Below are 13,175 nucleotides of genomic sequence, written 5' to 3' on the forward strand. Positions count from 1 at the left end.
AAACAAGTGATAATTTATTTCTTGACATAATTTATAAAAATTAAATATGTTAATAATAAATCGTAATCACAAAATCTTAATGGGTAAAATCTGTTTTCTTCTTTGAGACTTTATGAAAAAAAATATTATTCATAAAGGTATTTTTGACAATTTTTAAATAAATATTTTCATTTTATTAAACGTTATGATGTCCAAAATAAAAGTAGTAGCCCTAGAGTCCGTAACAGTAAAACTGCACTTGCACGGATTTCGAAATTTCGCATAAAAATTAATACTATTTAAAGATAGGTACAATATGGACTAGATATGCCCGGGTTTTTCCTGGCAGAATTATTTTTTTCCTACCACCAAAAACCTAGAGTACCTTTACTTGGTTAAAAAAATTGACAATCCTTACATTTTACTACTATGCAGGGCCGTAACAAGGGTACATAGCGCTGGTGGCAACAATTTAGGTTGCGCCTTATATATATCGGGATCGGCTCTAACGATTTTGAGTCAAATTCGTATGCTGTTGGTATTTAACATAAGAGTAAAGGCAACTAGGGGGGAGATTCGCCATAATCGTGTCATTTTACCTTAAAGAGTCTGTATACATTTAATCTGATAAACTTTTTAAATTTGCTCAAATGATAGAGTATCAAATTAAAGTATTGATTTCTCCCTACGTTTCCGAGCAAAACAAGGAACTCATAACTCTCGTAAATGATACTGGGGTATTTTGCATAAGAAACTGCCTCCAAACTTCCAAAATCGAAATTTTGTTGATATTAATAAAGAAAATAATACAGAGTAAATACAAACAAAATTGGATTAAATTATTAATATATTCGCTGTTCTTTAAAAGGTATCAAAAAACACCATATTGGCAATTTTGAAAAACCAAGTATGTAATCCTACTAAATTTGGGTCATACTTTTCAAAATTGTGATCAAAATTAATCTAGCTCTAATAGGTTTCCAGGATGTGCGTTCCTGGTTCTGGCATTCAGTGGGTTTCAAAAAAATTTCATTAAGATCGGATAAAATTTGCTTGTGTTTTCAAAAAAGTCGAATTTATCAACTTCATGACGTCACCAGAATCCAAAAAATTTAATTTTGTTCTATCACATCCAAATTTTATCCAATTTCAATAAACAAAGTATGTAATCCTACTAAATTTGGGTTATACTTTTCAAATTTGTGATCAAAATTAGCCTAGATCTAATGGGTTTCAAGAATGTGTAGTCCTGGTACCGGAATTAAGTACATAGGTGAAAGCTAGCGAAAAATTGACAACACAGCTGAAAAGAATGACCCAAAATTAGTGGGTTTCAACAAAAATTCCAATAAGGTTCGATCAAATTTGCCTGTGTTATCAAAAAATCAAATTTATTAACTTCATGACGTCATCAGAATCCAAAAAATTTAATTTTGCTCTATCACATCCAAATTTTATCCAATTTTGATAAACCCAATATGTAATGCTACTAAGTTTGGGTCATACTTTTCAAATTCGTGATCAATATTAACCTAGCTCTGATAAGTTTCCAGAATGTAAAACTCTGGTTCGAGAATTCAGCACATAAGTGATAACTAGTGAAAAACTGGCATCACAGATAAAAAGAAAGACCCAAAGTTAGTGGCTTTCAAACTCAAACTCAAAGTTAATAGTTGTTAATTTTTTAATAAGGAATAACTATTACATTGAAACTTTTGTTCTATCTTTAACGGTTTACAAGATGAATACTTTTTCATTTGATTGAATGAGCAAAAAAATTCAATTTTAAAATAGGCAATTCTGAAGCTGTAAGTCGAAAAAAATGTGCACAAATACTACAACTAGAACTTTTAATTTTTTTTTTTATTTGATGCATAGTCTTTTTTTTAATTTGTACAAAACTGATTAAAACCCCCAACTACCCCGCAAAAAAGGTCAACTTTTTTTACAAAGTGTTTACAACCTAATAAACAACCGTGGAAAATTTCAAAATGAATTTACATTTTCTTTATCACCATGGCATTCTATTTAATTCTATTAGACTAAAAAAATTTCCAGAAAATATCACTGAATTCTTAAAAAATAAATGAATTATTCTTGAACCATCCTTCATGCTGCGCTTTATGTCCTATGAACAAAGAGTTTTCAACAATTTTGAGATCTGGAAAGTTTGAAAACTTTATAAAATCTTCAGATATTTCAACTTTACTGCGCCTGAATGTCATATATATCTACATCAAAAATTTATGTGTACCTCTTTGGAAAGGAGTGTAGGTGTTATACTGATACCTGTACGTCTAAAAAATTTATTAAAATTATCATCGATCCTGCTTAGCAGATAACAGAAATGACCCTAGTTAAAATTAAATATAATAAACTTTGTCTATTTTCAATTATCTTTGGCTATTTTCAATTTTCTTAGGAGGAATTTCACTCAGTGTACATAGCTCTAGCGCAACGGAATATTTATTTGGAAAAGTCCTTTGATTGTTATCAGGAGTTATATTGTTACTAGGGTAGGGATATTTTTTGAATCTTTTTATGTTATTGGATTTACAACATTGGTATCAAGTAAAAACAGACAAATTTTCAGGAAAGTCAAATGCAATTAGCTCCGGCTTCTCAGTCGTGTAATTTTTTCCCTTTTTATAGATTGAATCACTGAATTAGTTTATCTGATGTAACAATATTAAGTGACATCAGAAAAACGAGCACGTTTTATTTTAAAAAAATTTTAGTGCATTTGTTTGTTTAGTCAAAAATCTTAAAATTTTTGAGTAGCTATCAAAATAATAAGAATGGATAGTTAGACTTTCCAAATTTTCGCAGAGAATGTGAAACACCCATAATAATTTTATTATGATTGTTATGTCAATGTAGTTGTATAGATGACATTTCAACGGGTGTCTCCTGGTATTTTAATAAAAACGCTATTATCTCGGTATTAAAACAGCTTTTGTAATCTAACTTGCGTAAATAATTTATATTATCCCACATTTTATATAAAATTAAAAAATTGTATAAGTAATGTTGATTTTAATGTTGTTTATTTTTAAAATACAGAATATGTTATAATATTCTATATTTTCTAGTTCCAGTAAATATGTTTAAAAATATAAAAAAATTGTTTCAAGTGAAGAACCAAGCAAGATAAATGTTATCTTAGGGGTCACAAAGCTTTATCGCTCTAAGAATACTCCATTAATTAATTATAATAAAATATTAATATTTTTATAGTGCTGTATATGTGACCGCTGAAGTTGAAATTACAGTAAAAATAATATTTAAAAAAAATTAATATTACATATTTTAAAATTTAAATTAAGATGAGCATTTCTGGGCAAGTTTGTTAAAATACATCCCTTTCAGGATGAGAAAAATTTAGCTCATAATAGTATTTTACACAGTTTAAGTAGGTACCAACTATTAATTCATTTAAGGGTATTTTTAACCCCCGAACTAAAAAAAAGGGGTGATGTAAGTTTGACCGTTATATGTGTGTGTCTGTCTGTGGCATCGTAATAATTAATGGAGAGTGAGAATGATAATGAGAAATTATTACATAATAATAAATATATGTTTTTTATAAGACACTATTTAGATAATCGGGTTTCGAATAAACTTGAAATGAAAACACACCTCATGAATCTTTTGCATTCGCGGCAAGTGTCTCATCCACTCGACCCACTGTGATCACGATTGTATGTGAATTATTCCCACTCCAATGACATTAAATTTAGTTGGTTAGGCTAGGTTAGAGTGGCTGTTCTGAACACCATAGGGTTCGTTCAACTTTACAAAATTTACCGAATAAATTTAGTAAAGTTGACTTAAAATTTTGCCATTTGATTTTTTGAATTGCACATGTCATTCACACAGTTGGTCAAATTGTTAAGACTTTAGTTGCAAATACCAGAGATTCAATGTTCGATTCAAGTTTTGGACGTAGTTTAAATGAAATGGAAGGGCTTATTAAATTATATTCATTATACTATCCACGGAATACGCATGCTGGTTGTCTCCGAGATTATTGTTATAATTATTGAATATAAATCGATTTCTCTCTGGCTGCGAACTTTTCCAGTAAAATAATATTAACTATTAAAAATAGTAAAAGGAATGATTTTAATAAGAATCTAAAATTAATTTATTCACGGAATTCTTTATTATGGCATAAAATATCTGTTCCTATTATCTAATGTAGTTTTTCCATCTGCAACTTTTTCTAATGTAGATTTTATTAACTTTTTTTAATGCATTAGCAAAGTAGATTTCTTTACGTAGGTAATTATATATACATTTGCTGGTTCATTCAAAAAACACATAGCTGCATATACATTTCCTGTGCAAACGAAAAGAATTAATAGATTAATTTTTCAAGGAATAATAATAAAATACTCCTATTCAAAGCCATTTTTAATCCCCGATACAAACAGAGAAAGGGGTTATGTGTTTAACATGTTTATTTATAGCTTTCAAACGGCTGAACCGATTTGGATTTGGTTTTTGGTTTAAAAAGTGTTTAAATCAAGAGTGTTCCTAGCTATGATTCAAACATTTGTTTTGAGAGATTCCCAAGTACAAAAACAAAACCTTTTCATTCGTCGTTTTAAACGCTTTGTACGTCTTTACAGCCCCACCAGATTGAATTAAAACTGTCTATTACCCAGTACTTTCATTCTCTTATTATATATAGAATTATTTTTACGCTTCTAAATGAATCTGGGCAAGATTGATTAATTTTATTCACAAGTAAATATATCCATCCCTTCCATTCGAAAATAAGCTTTAGTCTTAAAAATCTAAAAATTTTCTAATAATTAAAAAAAGTTGAATGTTGCCTTTAATAAAATCGCTAATTGGATGACGAAAATAAACTAAATAATTGAAGTCCTGGTAGATTTGTTAAAACCCGAACTCTATCTTACTTGTATTAATTAGTTAGCGCAACATAAAAACTATGTGAGCTTATTTGTAAAGGTTTAAAAACAAAAAATTTGACGTTATTGTATTGTAATAGAATGCAATATTTGGGTGTCCCTAAAAGTTCTCGACATCGCTTTACCAGATATATTATTACAGTTCAAAATAAGTTAATTTAGCAAAACTTGCCTTAATGTGAAATTGCTTAGTTGGGAAGCTAGAGGGTACTAAAGTTGAAATTTTCTCCTAACGTGAAAAGCTATTTGTCTAAAAATGGATATGTTATCATTGTCTAAGGGGGTAAAAAGTCTACAACCTACATACAAATTAAGTCCGCCAAAACCCGCCCCCTCAACCAAACGCCCAAAGAGGTAAATGATGGAAAGTATTGAATTAAGATTCAGAAAACTGTGTGCAACAAAAAAAAATTTACAAGTATTCTGTACACCAAAAAATGGCGTTAATAGAGTAGATTATTAGAACATTGTGGATATATATTAGTTCACATACATGCATTTTCAATGATTAATAATTTGAATTATCCACATAACGAAGTACTAGGTGCATTTCATAATCTCGAAATCTTGAATTAGAAGTTTAATGTATGCGCTTAGTAGTTAACGACATTTTAAGATAAGTTGCAAGTTAATTTTCAAAACTGCCAAACATTAACTATAAAGATAAACTTTTACCAAGAGCACCGTATTTGTAGTATACTATTTACTGAACTTCAAGTTTAACTACTATAAACTTATGAAATAGGGGGTTGGGATGAAATCTGAAACGTCACGTTCTATGCAAATAGATTGATAATAAACTTAATTTTATGTTGGTTGTCATAAAACAATGTCAACATAACCAATTACCCAATTAAAAATAGCAAAATACCATTTCACGTTAGCTAACCCACTTATTTTTCGAAGTACTATATCTGGCAGCATTGTACAGCCCTTTTAGATACACCCCTATATTAAAGTCTAATATACATTTTCAATTGTGTTTATATCTTATCTAACTTTATAGGTGCAAATTTTATAAACATTTCCATAATTTTTACGGTTAAGCTTACTTTTTCATATCAGCGTAAGGTTAATTCACAAGCTGCAATTTCATGGCAAATTCTAATAAGCATAGCAACAGTTATACTATTGTGTATCACAAGTTGCATAACATACAATAATTGTACATATAAAAACTTTTATTAAATCGATTATTTTGCGTTGATTAGAAATTAATTTATTATTTAATATTACGCTTCTTAAAATTATAATTCTAAAACTTACCTGTGATGGTAATTTGGAGTCTGGCACACGGATAGGTTTATGATCGCCATAAAGCATTTTCTGTGGGCCAATAATGCCTTTAATTAGACATTTCGTATGTTTTTGGAAACTATTTTATGTCTAATAGTATATCTATTTCTATTTAACTAATTTGTATCTACACGAATGATGAACTTACTTCATTGAATTTCAAACAGTTTGGTTACACGCTATGGAAATACCTCCGTGACCGGCGCCCTAAATATTTTTAAGTATTATTGCCAGCACTGGCGAATTTAATTATAAATAACAATGCCGACAACTTTATAAGTTGTCGGAAAATTTGTTGTTTTTCTATAGCAGTTTATTATTTTTATGGCAGTTCATTTAGCAATATCTTTTCTATATCAAATGAATTACCAACCTACATTGCCTCAGCAGAATTTTAAAAAGAAAAATGTTTTCCAACTTTTGATGTGTTAGATGTTATTACTCTACAGCTGACATAAATAAGCTTAAAAAATTTAAACTCGCCGGGAGTGATAATTTTGTGAGTTATTCATAGGTAAACAAATAATTGACAAATAAGATGAAAATTTTCAAATGAATTTCTAACTGATTTTTTCGGATTTTCTTCTTTTAAAGCAAAACAAACCGACATCTTTTATTACCACAATAGCATATTCCATTTTTGAAGTACAAAATACAAAAAGTCAATTTTAGCTCGGAAAAATGTTGTAACTCAAGATTATTTGAAGGTGGTTAAATTAATGGAAAATAAAATTTTCTCTCTTTGTTCATTTAGAAACAGTAAATACTAGACCTTAACTTAAAAGAACTGTCACAATATGGCACTACTGACAAAACCTACACGATTCCGTCAAATAATAAAATTGCCGGCATTGATTCGAATATTATTTTCATTAATGCTGACTTTAATGATTTGTAGCTAGTGCCGGTTACGGAGGTTTTTTCTTTTGAAAGTTATCTAGACGTTTAAGTTTACGCCAGGCTTATTTTATAGGTACATTTACTTAAGAAAATCAATACTTCGAAAAATTCAAATGTTCATTCGTTCAAATTATTATTATATGTTTCTTTATCGTGTAACAAGTACTGTTTTAAACTTTTCGAAAAAAAAAAAAATTGAAGTAAAATTATTTTTAAATCTATATTTTATATTTTCCATTTTATATAGGTACTTACTCCAAATATTTATTTTTAAAATATCAAATACCATACAGTATAAAAAAATTAATATGTTATCGAAATTAAGTCATGTGTAAAAATTATTGATTAATAAATATTTCACTAAACTGTTCCTACATATATTATATATAAATTTTTCCATTCATTTTTTCATTTGAAAATGCTGGCGCGAATTTAATGGTTCAAAAACTACATAGCAATTTTAGTACATAATCTTTTTTTCGAAATATTATGGATAGTTGAATACCAACAGAGAGCATACATGTGTAAATCTTTTTGTTGATATATGGATATATTCTGACATAAAAAAATTTATGTGTGTACTGGATTCGATTGTACCCTTATAAAATACCTATAATATATAGAAGTAGTTTTCCGCTCTAAAATTTTTAATAACATATTGACAAATTAAAAAATTTACTATTCGGTGTACACTTTTTCTTTTAAGAGGGCTTTTAAAGAAGAGTTTAAACGTTCGGATAATTTAAAAAAGAACGTATTGAATCGATGTCGATTGCAAAAAAATAAGTGTTTTTAATATCATGGTTTACAAATAAAAATTTTTTTGTATACTTTCGAAAGTTTTGATTTAGATAAAGGAAGGATAAGCTCGTAATCGATGAACTATTTTAAAATACTAACTAGATGTCCAAATATAATTATTGAAAAATTCTTATTAGCTTGCTGATCAATAAATAAGTGGTGTATAACTCATTTTATATACTTATTTGAAGATTCTACTAAAGTAATACTTATTTCGAACTTCGCTAGAGGAGAACCAGAATAACTAAACTTTCAAATTTTTTCAATGAGAAATCTTTTGGAGTTCTATACCAAAGACTATAAAAAAGAACGTGTTTTTTGTAAAACTATTTTTCGAGAAAATCATTATAATTTTTAATATTAAAGAAAATTAAAATAAATTACAGAAATTTCTTCAATCATCAGTGAAGTATAACAGAATACCCAAATAATTTTCTAAACGATTATTTATTGAAACAACTGACCATTTTCTGAGAGCTAAGTCGCTTGTGTAATATATTAATAGTGTAGATGGTTACATAATTTTGTTGCATCACTTTATCTTATTTTTTAAAAGTGTTAACAGTTTTGTAAAAAGTTAATTTTCAAAATATTACTGCATTTATTATAGTCTTCTATTTTCCATTAATAACCTCTTTACTTTTACTCAAAAACATTTTCTACAATTACAGGTTTCAAAAATCAATGCATTACTTAATAGCATTGTTTTTGGATACGTAATCCATCAATTTTTGAACCTAAATACTATTACATACCTATATATTATCTAAATGTACTACCATGCAAATTTTGAATTTAACAGTACACATAAATTAAAAATAATTGGATGAAAATATGTTTATTTAACACTTACAGTATCAACAGGTCCAGTCCATAAATCTGCCCACACATTAAATATATTTAAGGGTAACCAACTAATACAAAATATAACAGCAATAGCTATCAGTAGTGAATTTGTACGTTTCATACGTCGACCACGATGCTTACTGGGTGCTCGTACTGCGGTATTCGTGTTACGATTACCGGTTACATAACGATAACGTAATTTATAGTATATTCGTAAATATGCTGCCTGTAACAAATGAAAATATAACATTAATTAAAGAATAACATAAGAAAAGTCCAAGTTAATTTGATAGTGTAGCAGCTATATTCACAAATTTTTAAAATTTTTAATTTAGTTAGCTTATGCAACAAGTTAGCAAATAGTGAAGCACATAAAAGTGTAATTTATAAGGTAACAATAACAATAATTTGGTTTTTTGTTTAATCGAAAAATTATGTACATGTAAAAAAAGACTATATTTCAAGATGTGAGGCAAAATTTGATGATTAGCTCATAATTTTTGAGTTTAATTACACAGATTGCCTGTATAGATTTTTGATCTGGCAACACTCAACTACTTTCAGAGTACAACCACTCTCAAAGTTTTTTATAGAAATTTTCCAAAATCAAACTACCTTTGCTTGACTCAATCAGTTAAAAGCTGTCTTTAATATTAGCACAGTATACGAGGTTTAAACCCCTTAGTTATTTCGTATTTCGCCAATTGGCTTGAAAATTGTGCTTTTTTCTACAGGGTGGTAGCCACGCCTTCTAGGGGGAGGAGAAATATATGTTGAAAATGATAAAAGAGATGGATAAAAGGTTAAATTCTAAGCAAAAATTGTCATTCAAGTATATTTCGAAAAGTCAATACTTTCCGATTAATTGGCGAATGAAAACGTCTAATAACTGAAAAATTTGACGTTTTTTGAAAAAAGTACATCTTGTACTTTTTAATACTTCAGTATACGAGGAGAAAATAAAATTTTAAGTTTTTAATAAGTAATACGGTAAAAAAGAAGATAAAAATAAAAATCTTCGAAAAGAGTTCATAATTTTAAAGCATATAAGAACGAAATTGATATTGATAAAAGGTAATTTAACTTTATCAAACTAATTTAAAAGATCCCGCACTCTCCAAAAACCTTGGATTAAACTTAAAATGTGATGCTTCCTAGATATGGTGGCCAAAGTTAAAAAAATGGACAATCCACGTTACACATTCAGGAGCGTAGATGCATTAAGCGTAATGTTTGCATGAGAAGTAATGTAACTGGCATATTTATCCAATTTTTTTAAACTCTTCTGTAAATACTTCACACAATATCAGTTTACAAAATATTGTAATCCCTTCAGGTCTATGCACAAGAAGATTCTATCTATACGATAATATGACGCCAGACATAAGCACCTTAAGACATTTATTATTGTCTACGAAATTTATATTAAGCGAGACCAAAAACCTCAAAAGATACACGTCGACAAAATATCCGATCCTTTAAAATCTCGTAGGTTCGACAGTAAAAGAAATTGGACAATTCCACGAATTGTATTATTTCGACTGGATTCCGATCATTACATTGAAAATTCAAATCCTTATTTGCATGTATGTATGTTCAATTTATTGTACTAAACTACAAAGTCATTTCGAATTAAGAAAAATTATTCAACATGCAAACGAGAATGCAGGATACACGAAAATCATCAAATGTTGAAGTTAGAATTATGTCGGCACCCTTCTTTTTACAATATATTTTAATAATTATAGGAAAACGAATATCATAAGGAAATTAATTTTTGATTTATATTTCTGTGTGGCCATGTAACCATGTAATAAAAAGGCACGTTTATATTGTCCTGGTGCTCCTGGCCGATATACAATGTGTTTACACGGACCGCAATGTGAGCCACGTCTCCTGTGTGCATCAATGATATAACAACTTTTTCAACAAGATCAAATCGATTACATTCTACTTTTACATAACTAGTTGAGAAATAAAATTTCTCAAGATTTCCATGGTTATCCTCCTGTTTCACATATAGACCAATTGAAACGGGACGTACGTAGAACTAACAGAAGTGGCACAATGTTGGACCAATCAATGTTTTTCCGAATCCAATATTATTAAACGATAAAACAGCATTTAATGAATTCAATTATTAGTGATGATATTTACAGCTGGTTTAATCGCGCCTGGAAGTAATATACCATGAAAACCTGTTTATATTGAAAGAAAGTCAGGCTCAAATATTCGAAAGGCGTCTCCACCAATTATTCTCTATTATGCGCACCTTTGAAATATGATCATTAATACAATATCATAACTTCGGTCACAGAAGGTGCCAGTATACATAATATATTTTGCATATTTAACTTATGAAGCTAACAGTTTTATTTGAATTCATTTTTCAACGGACTAAAACACGTTTAGATTTCTGTAGGGGAGAGTCGGTAGATGGAACGACACTATTTAGGGTGTTACAATTTTATAACATAATGTAAGAAATTGTTGTTAGGTTTTCTAGACATAATCTCATGCTAGAGAATCTAGAATCAATTTGAGACCGTGAATTAAGAAAGAAAAGGTTTATATTTCACAACCTATCAAATTCTAATTATATATAATTATATATCTCTAACAATCTCCTCAGTGCAGCTGTGTTTTCACTTCATAGCTTCCTCAATGATATCAAATACCATTAATACTTGAATTTCTTCATTTTTTGATAATTTTTGTTTGTGAATTAAATTAATCTTTCCTTTTATTTCTTGATAATAACTTATACAATATAGTTTATTTCGTCTCTATAAAAAGCGTGGAATTGTTTGGAATAACCTATTTTGAAAAATTTTTTCCCTGGAAAGTCACATTTTCAAGGAAGCTTGATATAGAAAAGTTAAAAAAAATTTCTTTGAAAGCTCTTGAATATCAACTATCTCGGTATAAGAATCCCAAGAAAGTTGACTATGCTATTCAATCTTAAAGTTTGTCAAATATCAAATCAAAAAACCTTTGTGAAAAACCACGCTTTAAAAATCTTGAATGATGTAACAAAGATTTCTTCACGTGAAAATTCTAGCATCTTTAGCATCCCCACAACAAACAAATTTTGGACAAGCTGCCCGACACACAAAATGTGAAATTTTTCTCATCTGGTAATTTTTTGTGGTTTTCTTAACAGATAAAGACTATCTAAAAACAACGATCCCTCATTATTCATCCGGAACTAAAATGTTGGAATCCAAAATTTGTACCAATATAAAACCAATTGATCAAAATACAATCATCATTTAATTCATTTTTGTTTGTTTTCATTAATGTTTTTTTTTTTTTAATCCAATGTATTCTAATTTATTGATTATTTATTTGTATTTTCGTTAATAAAGTATCCATATTTATGAGAATTGGCACGCGATTTTATTGATTTTATTAATATACTTGAATAAATTTTTTATTTTCCGCGATGCCATAGATTAAAAACTGTGTTTCATCAGCATCTGACTGTATTAATAAATAGAATAAACTGTGATGCCAAATGCTCTTACGTATGCTTTTAAATTATATCTTTTGCTTATTAATATTAAAATATCAGTTTTTCTACTATATTTATATAAAGGTAAATTATATCAGAAGATTTGACTGCAGAATAAGTACCATCATGCGTGAAAGAAACATTGAAAACTCTTCACGATTCTCTTTCAGGCAGCTACTACTGTGAGCATCCAGAAACAACTTCAACTGATTTGTTTAATGACTCGGGGTGAATGAAGCTTTTTTTACGTATACTTTGCTTAGCTCTACTTGGTAACCCATAAAAATCAAGTTTTTAGATTCATGGTACCTACACCACTTTGTGTAATTTAAACTTCTAAAAGATATCTCCTTAAAGTTTAACGTCATGTTTAAAACTAGGTTTTGGTATAACTACTTACTCGCCATAATCAGTGATTATTTTACAATACGGCAGCCAGTCTTAACCTAACAACTTTCTGATAAAATAATCTCATTTCAATACAAATGCTGTCCAGTAAATATCAATTTCTTTTGAGAAACTACGGAAAGATTCAAGGTACATTTGATTCGTGGTACTACATTTTACCCTATTTCTAATTTTATTAAAACGGATATTTAGTCCAGACTATTTCTAGCTAAGAAAAATTAAATAATCTATTCCAGTACAAAAATATCAATTTGGGAGAATTTTTAGCAATTTGCTTAGAAGAGAGTTTAGTTTTTTACTCCCTAATTGTTACCCCCATTAGAACAGTACTTAGATAATTTATCAGTATTAAAAGCTATACTGACTATGCTTTGTTTAAAGTGTTTGGATGCTAGAAGTTCGTATCCATGGAACTGAGTAATCACTATTCAGTGTAGTTATCTCGGTCAATGACATAATTTGACAATATTTTTGAGCATCAACAATGGCAA

The 13,175-nt window shown here is 28.7% G+C and overlaps 1 protein-coding gene across 2 annotated transcripts in view; it reads right to left on the bottom strand.

Annotated features, from left to right (window-relative positions):
- LOC123305008 (neuropeptide F receptor) overlaps positions 1-13,175 on the bottom strand; it is a 97,214-nt gene that overhangs the window by 26,975 nt on the left and 57,064 nt on the right. The window contains exon 5 of one of the 2 annotated variants that reach the window (XM_044886598.1): positions 8,770-8,988. In XM_044886598.1, coding sequence (XP_044742533.1) covers positions 8,770-8,988 — 219 coding nt within the window. Of the gene's footprint in view, positions 1-8,763; positions 8,989-13,175 lie in introns of both variants that reach the window. The other variant, XM_044886599.1, reaches the window with a different exon arrangement.

The sequence above is a fragment of the Chrysoperla carnea genome, chromosome 1 (assembly GCF_905475395.1).
Source record: "Chrysoperla carnea chromosome 1, inChrCarn1.1, whole genome shotgun sequence".
NCBI lineage: Eukaryota > Metazoa > Arthropoda > Insecta > Neuroptera > Chrysopidae > Chrysoperla > Chrysoperla carnea.